We start from the raw sequence: 14529 nt of genomic DNA, 5'->3' as shown, positions 1-14529 counted from the left end.
ACGTATCAACGCTGTGTGGGTCGTGTGCGTGCAAGGGGGGCGACGTAAGGGCGCTCCGCGAGCCCGTCTCTCCTCGAATGAAAGGAAACAACCTCCGGCGACAGAGCCCCGCTCTTAGGCACTGCTGGAGAACCTAGACCGACTTCTTTCTCTTTCCCCTCATTGGCGCTTCCCTCCTGCCGTCCGCCTCTGGGCCCGGCTGGTGAGTACCCACGGAACCCAGGGGCCCCCCATTCTCTGCCCGGCGGGAGAAGACAAGGAGGATGGCGGTGGCCAGGCCGCCGCCCCTGCCCGTTGTTAAGGGGGGGACTCTTGGTGGTCTCGCTTTATTGTCAGGGACCCCAGAAGCGACGTTCATTGTAGGCGCTTGGCAGAGAGGCTGCTGAGAAAAGTGCTTCAGAGGTGCGAAGGGAGAGGTTAAGCTTAAGCCTTGACTTCGGGGGAGGGGGCGCAACATTAGAGGAGGGAAAAAATTGGGAAATTTTAGTCTTTACTGTTGCTTAGGACATATTTGGAAAGAAAGGAGACTCCCAGTTTGGGAAGAGTGAGAGGAAGAATTTTTAGGATGGAAAGAGGGTTAACCTTACGGAATGAGGAAAAACTCCGGGGTGGGGGGAATTAGGGATGAAACTGATGTATAGGGCAAAGCGTATAGCGAAGAGTGTTAGAGGAGGATCTCCTGGGGGAGGGGGTGTAAAGAAAGTGGTAGGATGATATTTTCCTGGATTTGTGAGGATTGGAAAAGGATGATTAGGGGACCCTGACTTTACGACTGAAGGGAACCTGCCGAAGTGTTTTAGAGGAAGATAGTTTTTCGAGTTTATCCAGCGCTTGATTAGAGGGAGATGTTGGAGTCTAGTGTGAATTGGGGACTAAATAACGGAGAGGATCCAGTATGTTATGTGTACCATCTTCTATTATACGAACAGCCCAGTATTTTTTTGCAATTTCCATTCGCTTCGATATTCTACGTGGAAGTTAAAAAAAATCTTTTGTTTTTGAAAAACCTTTTTATTTTCATGTGCTTCCTGCGTAATATCAGGTCTTATTCATACAGTTCAAATTCTTTCTCTACCCTTGGGTTTGAAACAACTGGAAAATTCCTTTAGTTTCCTTTTGAATAACCGCAAAAAGCAGTGCGAAGCATGTAACAATATCGTGCAACCAAATTCAGGTGCCCTTCCGGTACATCTCTTATTCGTTTATTTCTCTGCACTGTAACTTTCCCGATAGAAATACTGCATCTTTTGAGGATCGCTTTTATATATTTTGACCTGTATATTTCAGCTTGCTTGCGTGTGGAATGTTTTAATCTTCCGGAACTGCAGTTTTTGTTTTTTTTTTCCTGTGTGTGTGTGTGTGTGTGTGTGAAAATGCTCTTTCAGATAGGCATTGGATGAGCTCTCGAGTTGGTTCTTGAACGCTCTCCTTGAGGTTTCAGGTTATTTCTACCTTGGTGCTTCACAGCATCTTATAAAATCAGAAACGTACGATTGTTTCAGCCTAATGAGTCTGGCTTTTATATTTTTCATATATTTAAATTGTGTTTTTCAAGCAGTTATTGTTGCTTCCTTATTTTTGCTTTGTAACGTTATCCATGATGATGTTTTCTTTTAAGGAAAAGGTTTCATTGTTGGGTGAACATATCAAACTTTGATCTCTGCATGCCCTGAAAAACCTTTTAAACTAAAATTAAAATGCCCTATAGCTGTAGATCATTATGACCACTCCCCCATTGATCCTTGGAATGCCCTTATTCTACTTAGCTAGAGACCACAAATATGATTGACAGTATTAGATAAAAGTGTATTTTTATGATAAAGACATTTTTGCTAGGAGTCATTGTTTCCATGATATTTTCCACTTCATGTTTTATAAGGAGGCTGTGAAAAAAAATAGCAAGATATGCACAGATGCATTATTTGAATTATAGTGGAAAAATCCATTTAGTCATTGCACATTGGGGAAAGTTTTTAATTGGTTTTTTGCACTTTTTGTGTGGCTCTGTTCACTTTACAAATTAAATTTAAACTGATTAAAGGAAAAATATGCTGAAATACTTTTTAAGGGAAAATAAAATGTACCTTTTTTTCTCTTTAAAATCTTTAATATCCAGAAACCCAGGTTCCCAAAATTAGGATGAGAAATGTACCTGTTTATAAAGTGAAAAAGGCAGAATTCAACATGGATGGAATTGGGGGGATTACATTTTACAATTTTGAGAATAAAAAGTGATTTTCCACTCTAGGAATTTCCTTTATCCTAAGCCATTTTTATAGCCAGTGCTAGGATTCTATAGAAATTACACATTAAAGATGTCTGTACAGATTAGATTTATAATGTGCCATCCTTTCAACTAGCCGGGATGACCGGGAGAAATGCTGAATACATTACAGTGACTTCAGTGTGCCTATTATTCATTGCATGGTAGTAAAAAAATACTAATTTAGAACCCAAACAGCATATTTTGGTGCTATTTATGAATCTTGGTATTTTGTATAGATAATTCTAAAGATTTGGGCAGCTATATTCTTGATAAAGCAACTGAACACATACTTGCCTGAGCAAATGCAAACACACTTCCCCTTTTGTTTCTTTTGTTTCTGTTATGTCCTTTTCCCCCTTTAATCCTGAAAGTATTTGCTGCCTGTTTTCAATCAGTTTCACGGTTTATAGCCAGTGCTATGAATTCAGTACTATTATAAAGTATCTGATGCCACTTGGAAGACTGAGGTATTTAAAATTATAGATAGCATTAAGAGTTTAACAAGCCCATCAAAGCAAAGATTGTCAGGGCCTTTGAAGTTTTGTTAAAAAGAAAACCCTAGATATATAAATGAGTGAGATGACATGTTTTCTTTGTGGCTTCATGTTAAATTTTGATTAAGTATCCAGATTTTTATATTGAATAGTACCAAATGGTTTGTAGATACAGTGTTGCTGCTGCTACTACTATTCTTGGTGAACAGATGCTTCTCAGAAGACTATAGTGTGGTGTTAGTGAGTCAGTTTTTTCAATGGTGTTATTAAAATGTTTGAGTATAGAAAATGGAAAGAATTTAATACATTAATTTTAAGACAGCAGTGTAAGATTTTATTGATTGTGATGCATGTTATAACAACTGGGATTCTGAACTGCTTAGTCCTATTGACTTGGGAAAATACAAATCAAATAACTGATTTTTAAATTTGTTTAGTATTGTTCTGAAAAATCCATGTTGAGAATGATGATCTAAATCTGAAACCTACTGTGTTAGAGCTTTTCTTCCCTTTTTCTGTTTGACTATATAACCTATTATTATAACTTAATCAAATGTAAGGCTTATTCAGAAAATTTTCCTTCTATTACACAATATTACTAATTTACATATGAAAGTTACTGCATTTAGAATACCAGTGTCAGTTTGTGACTTAATTAATAAGCAGACTTGAAGTAAATCACAATCATATAAGTGGTTTTATAAATAATGAAGTTCTAAAGACTGCATTTTTTGGTAGCTATTAGAAGTTTAACTTTTTCTTGAAAAAAGGAATAGAATAGCCAAAATTAATTTATTAAAGATCATATGCATGTTTTTTTAAACTTCCATTTTAAAAATAAGTGCTCCAGAGTTATGGTTAAGTAAATTTATATTACTTTCATTGTTTTATAAATATGTGGACTCCAAAAATTGTGCAATTATAGAATTCTGTTCCCTCTGAATATTTTGTAGTTTTCTCAAGTTTTTGCTCTGTTCACATATATATTTCTTTGTCTCCTTGAAGGGGTACCTAACCATACTTGAAAAATATTTTTCATTAATTACACAAACAAATGAATATTTACTATTGTGCATTTTTAAATCCTCACAGAATAGTTCTAATTATTTCACATATCCTCAAATTTGGGAGCAGTTTGATTTTTCTCATTAGTCTAGACTTTATTTAGGGGTCTCTCTCTCTCTCTCTCTCTCTCTCTCTCTCTCTCTCTCTCTCTGTGTGTGTGTGTGTGTGTGTGTGTGTAAAATGGAGACATTTGGGGTTTTAATATTAATTTATCTATTACCCAGTAACTTTAAGTGTATTTATTGAAACCTAGTTCAAACATTAAACTACTTACACGAATACGTATAAACTGATATTAAAATGAAATTAACTATTTTGTTGCCATTTTTATTCTCTGTAGCATTTCTTGAGACTTAAAGTGGCATTCTAAAGGCAATTTAAAAATCATGTCAAGCTCAATTGAACAGAAAAAAGGGCCTACAAGACAGCGCAAATGTGGCTTTTGTAAGTCAAATAGAGACAAGGAGTGTGGACAGTTACTAATATCTGAAAACCAGAAGGTGGCAGCACACCATAAGTGCATGGTAAGTATAGAGGCAGCCAACCAAGAGACCTTGAAACCATTCATGAGAGAATCTTAATAACACATGATTATTCCCAAGTACTTTTTTAAAAAAAGCACTCAGTTAAAATTTTAAAACATGGCTTAACACTAATGCTATACCATTTTTACTAGAAAATCTTTTTCAATTTAATATTTTTTTCATTGATTTACTATATAATAAATTTATACGTGAACTTTAACTTTTTTTAAAAATGTGATTTATAGCTCTTTTCATCTGCTTTGGTCTCATCACACTCCGATAATGAAAGTCTTGGTGGATTTTCTATTGAAGATGTCCAAAAGGAAATTAAAAGAGGCACAAAGCTGGTAAGTTGGTATTTCTGCCTCTTGAGTATAAAAATTACTTTAAACTCATTAAGGATGAAATTGCTTATTTTAGAGTGTATTGCATTATTAACTGAGTGTAATTTCAATTGCAGGCTTTTTTTTCTGAGCCAGCAAAATCCAATGCTGGGTTTAATTTATTTACCACTCAACAAAAAAGAATGAATCAACTTTTATATTATTCAACTAATTTTTTCTTTTCTAAAGGAATTAAAATCTTCTCAGAGGCTGTGTTTGCTTAGAAAACAAGCAGTTTGCTTAATTTGCATGTATCTTGTGTTAAAATTATCATTCAAGTATATTTTTCATAATTCTAGTATGTTTTCCTTTTCTTTCATTAAAGTTATTGTGGTCATTACAAATGAAGATGACAGTGTCCTCTCAAGAGGGAAATGTTAGCACTTGCTGAACAAGGTATTTTACTGTGGCTCTGCTATATGACACAGCATTTATCACTTCAGATAACTTTTGGAAAAATTTACAGGAGCTTTTCTAAAACTGTGCTAGAGTAATGTTCCTGTAGTTGTCTTTACTACCAGTAACCAGATGGGCAAGGATTTATATCACTCTATTGGAAAAATACTGTTATCTTAATTGGTGTTTATGACACATGGTTTATTTTAAAACATTTAATTAATTGAAAGATTTATTTTCATTTGATTATTTGTCTTGTTTGAGCTCTTTATTGAAATTACATCCATAAATGTACCTTTACAATTTTCACTGTTAAATGATTTATTATTTTAAAGATGACTTTGGCAGAACATATATCTGTGTTCTTAGGCACTGATAATCTAATTCACAAAGAATCTGAGATGCTGATTTTCAGATGAAATGATTATGGGAACAGTTTGATGATAGGGATAATGTATTTTGAAAAGTAGTCTTCTAGTATTGGGGTAAAAGCAATTTGAAGAAATATAAGTTCAAAGAAAACATTTGAGTTTTTTTTTTTTTTTGGGTAAGTAGTTTCAGATCCTAGTGTTAGTATTGGTACAAATGAGAATTCAAGGGTTATACCATTTTTGTTGTAATGAGACCTCCATGGAAAACCTTTATCTTTTCCTACCCCTAAAACTGTAAATAGCAGGTTATTTCTCTGGGTCATGTTTCCCTTGCCTCCAAAAAAAAAAAAAAAAAAAAAAAAGGATAATGACAGTACTTGCCTCGAAGAATTATTGTCAGGATTAAAGGAGAGACTATATAGGACTGAGCATGGTGCTTGGCATACAGTTAGTAATTGATAAATAGAGGCTACCACTGTAGTTATTGCTTGTAAATAAAAATAAGATCCTGTAAATATCATTGTGGGCTAATGAGAAGCATGGTAGTCTGACAAGTCATGAGGCCTATTTAAAAAAAAAATTGGTACTGCAGATGGTAACCAGGGCCTCATCAACGCTAAGCATACATATTACCACTGAACTACACCTCCAGCCCCAGAGCTATTTTTTAAATAACTACTAAGAAAATATTATATAACCTTATACAAGCGATTAACTTATTTGTTGTTTCACCAACTGTAAATAGATAATGCCATATGACTGCTTACTACACAGTTATGTTGCATGACTAAAAAGGTCTAAGAAAGATATAAAGAATTACCTTAGGAAAACTGTTTCGGAAGTCCTTTGACAACATTGGCATATAACATTGAGGGATACCTCAGAAGGGCAGCACTTCTAAGCCTGGGCATATCATTTTGTTTCCTTTCCTTTTTCTCAGATGTCAGAATTTAAATGACTTATTTAGAGGATAGGATTTATATGTTTTACTCATTTTTTTCTGTGGGATTAAACTCAGGTGCTCTCTGTCACTGGTTTACAACTCCATCCTTTTTTATTTTGAGATGGTATTTCTAAGATACAGAGAGTGGCTTCGAACTTGTGATCATCTTGCATTAGCCTCCTGAATCACTGGGATTACAGGCATATGCCACCATACCAAGCATGTATTTCACTTTGAAATAGTTTTTAAGACTCATTTTAGCCTTCAGTTTTGTTCCTTCCAATATACTGTTGATTTTTTTAAAAGAAGTGATACCAAATAACCAAAATTCCAGATTATAGTTTTTTTCTTTATTTTCCCTGTATAAATTCATCTAAGCAATAGAAGGGCTGTAAATCAAATAGGAAGAGAGAAAAAATGAAGAGCTTTTTGTAACTAGATAAACTACGTACAAAATTGACAAGCAACTTCCATAATTGACTTTTTAAGGTATTTTATCCTGTAAGCCAGTTTGCCCCGGTTCCTGTTCATCTGGATTTCTAGGTGAAAAGTAGGTCATGAATACCCATTGAAAATAACCAAAAACAGGAACACTGGCTCCTGAGTGCTTTTGAGATAGATTCCAGTCTGTACCTGGTGTTGGCTCCAAAGGTGCTTGCTTGTCCCAAAGATAAGGGCAGAAAGAAGAGGTGAGGGCTTAGAAGTGAAAGGATTTAGGCAGCCAGATTAGTCAGACCCTTGTAAGGAGGGGAACACTCAGTAAGGCAGCAGGTACAGGTATGTAGTTCTTACATTCTTGCAGCCATAGGTAGTTTTCCAAGGTTTTCACATCAACCAAAAGGATCAGAAGAGGAAAGGTATTTTGCAGGAACATAGTCATCTTTTTAAAATATATAGCACCAAAATGGAACAGAAAAAATTTGCCAGAGTATTAAGGCTTTATCATTTGAAGTCCTGTTTTTAGAGTTTAGACAGATAAATGTTTTTCCAGAATGATTTCCAGTTCATACTGAAGCCATATGGAGATATCACATCTGTACCATCTATTCTTATTCTCTAGCCATCTAGCCAAGAAATGCAAATTCCCAAGTAAAATTATGAGTTACCATTGCTTTTTAAAATTTGTCGAAGGAGATTCTTGAGCAGCATATTTGAAGAACATAAACTCTTTGAGCATGAAGCTAGTTGGTGAAAGCACTAAGAAGATTGACATTGGATAGCTACTCTTACTAATTGGTACCAGTGTCAGATATATCACAGATTGCAAGAACAGAAAGAGTTCAGGAGGCCATTTAGTTCACCTTCTTTACCCCTAGGCAAGATTATCTACAAGCCATCCAAGATAAGATTTTTGTCTGCCCTGTTCTTAAATATGTCAGGAAATTGTGATTCCGCCTAAGGAATCTGAAACAGGACCAGTAATATATAACATTCTTTGGAGTTGAGAAATTCACCCCTCTGTATAACTCAAATATCTCTTAACTGAAAGCCACTTATTCTAGGTCTGTTTCTTTCCGTTTAATAAATGGTTGGGGTTTTTTCTTTCTTACTAAAAATTCTTCATATGCTTGATGATTTTTCTTGAGTCACTCCTAAACTTTCTTTTTCAAACTAGGTTTTACTCACATAACTTATGAAATCCTCTGATCATTTTCTTTACTGCTAGTAATATAAATAGCTAATGTTTATTGAATTCTTAATATGTGCTAGGGACTAGGCTAAGTATTTTAAATGTGTGATCCTGTTTATTTATCACGATCAGACTGAGTTAGGAAAGTATTCATTCTCATGTTACACAGGGAAACTGAGGCTCAGAAAAGTTAAGTAACCTGACTGTGATCATATAGCTAGTTAGTGGCAGAGTTGGGATTTAGATCCTGAGCTAGTTAACTCCAAAACCAGAACTGCTAATCACCAGGTTGTACTGACTTGTCTTTTAAGCTGCCCAACCAAAAATCACATTTTAAAAAATGTGGTGGTTAAGGCTGGGAATGTGGCTCAGTGGTAGAGTGCTTGCCTAGCTTGTGGGAGGCCCTGGGTTCTATCCCCAGCACTGCCAAAAAAGAAAATGTAATGATTAGATGAAGATAGAAATAGTGCCAAATTTAGAACATACTCAGACTCCTACTAATTAATATGTTCTGCTAATAGCATTATTTTGTTAATTTTTAGGACAAAAACCCTATACAAATCCTTCATAAAACTGTCTGATTCCTACCCTCAAGATTTTTTTTGACACTTCTGAAAATGAAAACACTTAGTTCTGCATAGTCTTTATTTACTATCAAGGGACTGTGAGACACTCCAGAGTAACAGAGTGTCTGACTTTGAGATAGATATTGGGCATGCCATGAATCTGAATATGGGTTTTTTGTTGTTGGTGGTGGTGGGTTTTTTTTTTTTTTTTTTTTTTGCAGTTCAAGGGATTGAACCCTGGGCCTTGCACATGCTAGGCAAACACTGTACTACTGAGCCACATCCCCAGTCCATGAATATGCATGTAAGATAGTTCATAATATGTATCTTTTTATTCTGTTTGGGAGGGATCTTGCCTATTTAGGAAATTAAGACTGTTTTCTAGATATAATAAGATTTTTTAAAAAATGGAATGAATGCAGGAAATAGATGAGCCATACCAAAACAGGTCATGGAGATAGACAGTAATAGATTAGAGTAGTAAGGTGAGAAGACTGCAGGGTCATTAAACATCAGACAGGAATTGCAACTCAGGTAATAGGCTATTAGGGAAGGGCAAAACAGGATTTTTCAGGAGAAAAGTGACACACAACAGACAGTGTACAGAATGAAATATGATGGCAGCATATTTATCTACTCTGCATAGATGTCCTGCGGGCATCTTAAACTTAACCTGTCTAAACCAGTATTCATAGCCTCCCCACCTTGAAACCTGATTCTCATTCTCTTACTGAATCTTTTACCTTCAATTCTTCCTTTCCCACATAGGTCAAGTCAGTTATATTTCGGGGATCTGCCTTCTTTCTTAATGTGACCCTATATCTAGTCTTCTTTTTCCCGTCTTTGCAAAAAACACACACACTACTGGTTGTTATTTGATCTCAACCCCAGCCCTTCCAAGTGACTTCTGATGTATGTCCTTAGTTATACACCATTGCCCTTGGATGAGGTTGGCAAACTTTTCTGTAAAGCACCAGATAGTAAATGCTACTATCCCTCCCTAACTTAAAACATTTAATGACTTCTTAACTACATGCAAAATAATATCCAGAAGCTTTAGCCTACCCTTGATATGTCTGTCTTAATACACCTTTTCCATTCTTATCTCATTCTCTAATCCTTTACCAAACATCTTCTGTGTGCTTGTGTCCATTTGCTGTGCATGTACTGATGTCCAACTCTGTTTATCAGTCCCTTTTCCTCTCAGCAATTCAGAGGAGTTCTGTTTTCTGAGGTTCAGCTCAGAATTCAAAGTTGCCTCTGCCATACAGTTAGTACAACACAATATGTGTTGCATTTGATACACATGCACAGGCCTTTCTTCCACATTATGCTGTGGACTCCAGGAGAGTAAGACTATATTCTCTTTGCCTAGCATAGGATTATGTGGGGGTAATGCATGGGGAACACTTAGTGTGGTGCTTGATGTCTCCTTTGTGCTCAATAGTATTCTAATAAGTAAGTGGGCACTCATTCATTGATGGTTGAATTTCAAGAAAGAAAGGGCTTCAATTGGATAATAGTGTGAAGCCTTAATAATGGGCTTGGTATAAATTGACCAGGGAAGTCATGGCATAGCATGAAATTCCTGTTTTGGTTAATCACTGTTTTAGTGTTGTTTGCAGCTTTCAGTGGTTTGAAAAGGGGGGAGAGAAATAGATGGAAAAATTAGCTTGGTTATTTCTTCAGGATAGTGGAGAGCTGTATATGAATCAGATATGAGGGTTTCAGGTTTCACCCTTCACTCCCCAAGTATGATGTTATTTTTGTGGTTTCCTTAGGCATTATATTTGTCTAGTCTTCTGTACATTACAGTTTGAATTTATGTATCTATTTATTAAATACTCTGCACCCAGGACAATGCTAGATATGTTGGATATCAATGTGAACAAATACAGTTTAGCCTTAGAAGTAAAGTATGCCACAAAAAAGCCAGGAAAGAGGACCACAATTCACTGTACCTGAGAAGGCAGAAGGGTCCATAAGAAGTGAGATTTTAAACATGTTCCACCAGGAGAGTGATTCCAAAGAAGTCAAAGGGAGAAGAGTTTCAAGGAGAAAGAAGTGGTCAAAGATATTAAAAATATTATATAAGTACTAAATTCCAGTGCTGTTTAAGGTATAGCATGTGTGGCTCATTTAGCATTCAGTAAGGGCAAAATGAGGTGCCCACAGTGTAGGGAGTGCTGTCATTTGCTTTCTGCACACACACAGGCAGATGATAACAGGTGACCATTAGTACTACTAAATCCTTAGAGCAGTGGTACTTAATCAACTCTGCTAAGTTGGAAAAGGACCAAAGGGGAATTTGCAATCAGCTATCTTTTGAAAAAGGTTCCCAAGTGACTTTTTTAGAAAAAATATTTTTAGTTGTAGATAAATTATTTTATTTATTTATTTTTATGTGGTGCTGAGGATCTAATCCATTGCCTCATTCAAGCTAGGCAAGCACTCTACCACTGAGCTACAACCCCAGCCCCCCCCCCCAAGTAACTTCTTATGTATGTCCTTAGTTATACACCATTGCCCTTGGATGGGGTTGGCAAACTTTCCTGCAAAGCACCAGATAGTAAATAATAAGGCTTTTAAAATCATATGGTCTCAGTTATAATCAGACAATACACAGAGAAGGGAATACACTGTGTTCCAATAAAACTTTATTTACAAAAGCAAGTGGTAGACTGGAATGGGTCTACAAGACACTTGCCACAATGTATTTAGAAGGAAAAGAGGTAAATGTTTCTCCTGAAGTTTTGTTCATTATTTGCATAACTAAGTGTACGTGTGAATGTATCCATATAAATGGAATTTTTAGACTCCAAGTAGGGTTAGAGTATAGCTCAGTGGTAGAATGCTTGCCTAGCATGTGAAAGGCCTAGGCTCAATCCCCAGTATCACAAAAAATAAAATAAAAAGGCTCTAGTTGTGGCAAATAGATTTATTTTTGATGTATATATTTTACCTGTCATTTATATTAAAATTAACTCTGCTTTACTTTTGATTAAGCAGAATGAATGTAAGGCCAACAAGAAACTTCAAGTCTGATGATGGAAAAAATCTCAGTCTTTGGCTATTAGTGAATGAGTTTGTTTGTTTAAATGCACAGTTTTTTTCTTTGCCTTCATTTAGTACTTTTTTTGTAATTGGTAATACTATAACATAATTCTTATTTAGTTTTGCTAATGGAGGAGAGTCAAAACCAATAATTATAATTTATGTCTGATTTATGGGATTTCTTGGTCCTTATTTACGCATGGCTGTGTATTTGGCATTCTTCACACATTATAGCAAACATCATGACAGTGTACAATGCCCTCAACTGGAAAGACCTATGACTGAAGAACTGCACCAAAATACCTGGCTTAGAAAATGTCTGAATCTTTCAGATGAAATAAAAAGAAACACCAACACCTCTAATAAGAGAATTTATTTTCCTCATCAGTCATGATTCAGAAATTTGGATGGAGATGGAGTTCACTCAGAGCAAGGCCAGGAGGTTAAGTTGAGCAAGAACTTTATAGGCTTGGTTCGTTTCCCTCCAATTTCCAAAACTTCTGAAGTGATCCCTTCAGTAACTGCTTAGATTTAGTCTGTTACTCTAGTAAAAACAAGTGGTCCTGGTTTTTAGAAGCATGTGGAATTTAAGATCCTATTCTATTTTACTAGCAGCCCTTCACTTTTCAATGATTTCAACAGCTTTCAGATTTTCATTGTTGTATGGCTTTCCATTTAGACCTCATTCATGTTAAGTTTGTGTTTACATGAGTCCCCTTCAAAATGCTGTTTATTTATTTATTTATCTTAGAGAGAGGGAGAGAGAGAGAGAGGAGAGAGAGAGAGAGAGAGAGAGAGAGAGAGAGAGAGAGAGAGAGAGAGAGAGAGAATTTTAATATTTATTTTTTAGTTTAAGGTGGACACAGCATCATTGTTTGTATGTGGTGCTGAGGATCGAACCCGGGCCGCATGCATGCCAGGTGAGCGCGCTACCGCTTGAGCCACATCCCCAGTCCAAAATGCTGTTTTTTAAAACTCCATATTAGAGTATGTTATGAGTTCATGTTTCACCCTCCCATGCAGTGCCATTCATCTTAGGAATTTTTAATAAATGATTTGAATAGCTGTCAGTCAGCCAGATAGTTCAGAGGCTACTCTGCCGTCTAACTATGTTGGACATGTGTGACTTTACTATAAAAGCAATGAACCTAGAGTTATGTAGCATTTGGGGCCATCTCTGAAAACTTGCCCTAAGTGCACTGTCCAGCTTTTTAGTTCTTATTGGAGTTAGACATATCTTCTTTAAAAAAACAAAAAGCAAAAAACTGTAAGGTAAGCTATTTCTGTTTATTTTGACTTGTATCTCCTGTGGAAATATCCTTGGTACCCTGTCACCTTCTCCAAATGCTTTTGGCATTTTTTTCTTTGCCTTACAGGCTCAGGAACATGGCTGCTTTTTGTACCCTCTTTTACATGCCAGGTGCATTTGTAGATGTTTTCTTGAAGCAAAGTGTCTCCAGAGTAGTTAAGTGCAGTACTTAGCTGTGAAAATTTGAACATACACCTTGGTAGTCAGTTACTGACATGCATAGTGCATATTGAACAGTAATGCTGGATAAGTTAAGTAGAGAGCACTTCCTCCCTGGGTTCCAGATGGTTCTATCTAGCCACAAGTTTCCACGTTCCCCCCCCCCAAAGCCCTCTCTTTCTGCCTATATTAGAAGTTGGCAACCTCATTTTCTGTTTACTCCCCTATAGCTATTGTGAAAGCACTATTCTTCATTTGTTCCTTAAGACTTTTGCAAACTGAATTTCAGTCTTGGCCTAGTTCAGTTGACTGAAGAGGAGGTATGTCCCAGTCTTTGGTTCCTACTGTACTTTAGCTAAGTCTTAGTCCTCTGAGTTCCTTGTGTCCCCTCTCATTCGGGACTTAGTTCCTCTTTCATCTGTAGTTTAGCTCCTTAAGATTCTGATTATATGGCACAACTTAACCTTAAGTTAGTGTAGTTTCTGACAGTATTATAGAGAGATCACACAAATATCTATAACAGGATGGGCCTCTTATTTCCTAATTTCCTGAGATTGGAGCTGGTGATTAATTATTGTGGTTTGCTAGGTCTACTAGGTAGCAAACTAAATAAGGTGATACAAATAATAGAAAAATTATTATCAATGAAAAAGTTTTTACCTCCCTTTAAAATAAGAACTTGAAATTAGGATATGAGTAGGATAAGCTGAGAATGTTTATACCTATGTTGGAGGAAAGAAATTGGCTCTCATCAGAATATTTGAGAGGTGGGTCAGACCTTTTGGGGGCAAGCAAGGAAGTCTACCATTGTTCATGAAAAACATATTCCTGTCAGGTTAAGTTTTCTTTTTCCAAATTTGAAGGAGTCATGGGTACAGTGCAAGCATGATGATAAATGGAAGTTAACAGTCATTCTGCTGAGGGGCTAGTAGGGACTGTGGCAAATTGGAAATCAAAACTTTTTTATGAAAAGTGGAATACTACTTGGGCTGCGGTTGTGGCTCAGCAGTAGAGCATTCACCTAGCACATGCGAGGCCCTGGGTTCAATCCTCAGCACCACATAAAAGTAAATAAATAAAATAAAGGTGTTTTGTCCAACTACAACTAAAAAATAAATATTAAAAAAAGAAAAGTGGAATACTAGATACCATTACTTGGTGCAAGCAACAATGCCTTGCTTAGTGGTGGTGTTTGGTGGGAGTTTCTGTTTTCCAATTTTTTTTCAAGGGAAGACCTCTTTGGTTGTGTATTATTTCATGTAACTGTGTGTGTGTGTGTGTGTGTGTGTGTGTGTGCGCGCGTGCGCGCGCGCATATGCAGTACTGGAGGTTAAACTCAGGGACTTGCACTCAACTACTGATCTACATC

The 14529-nt window shown here is 36.3% G+C and overlaps 1 protein-coding gene across 3 annotated transcripts in view; it reads left to right on the top strand.

Annotated features, from left to right (window-relative positions):
• The first annotated feature begins 23 nt into the window (after positions 1–23).
• Phf6 (PHD finger protein 6) overlaps positions 24–14529 on the top strand; it is a 51352-nt gene continuing 36846 nt past the window's right edge. For all 3 annotated transcript variants that reach the window (XM_005337682.4, XM_013363971.4, XM_005337681.5), the window contains exons 1-3: positions 24–202; positions 4166–4349; positions 4595–4696. In XM_005337682.4, the coding sequence (XP_005337739.1) occupies positions 4212–4349; positions 4595–4696 (240 nt within the window). In that variant the 5' untranslated portion in view covers positions 24–202; positions 4166–4211. The remainder of the gene's footprint in view (positions 203–4165; positions 4350–4594; positions 4697–14529) is intronic.

This window comes from Ictidomys tridecemlineatus, chromosome X (assembly GCF_052094955.1).
Source record: "Ictidomys tridecemlineatus isolate mIctTri1 chromosome X, mIctTri1.hap1, whole genome shotgun sequence".
Lineage (NCBI taxonomy): Eukaryota > Metazoa > Chordata > Mammalia > Rodentia > Sciuridae > Ictidomys > Ictidomys tridecemlineatus.
The sequence above is the reverse complement of the archived record's forward strand: the minus strand, read 5'-3'. Positions and strand labels throughout refer to the sequence as shown.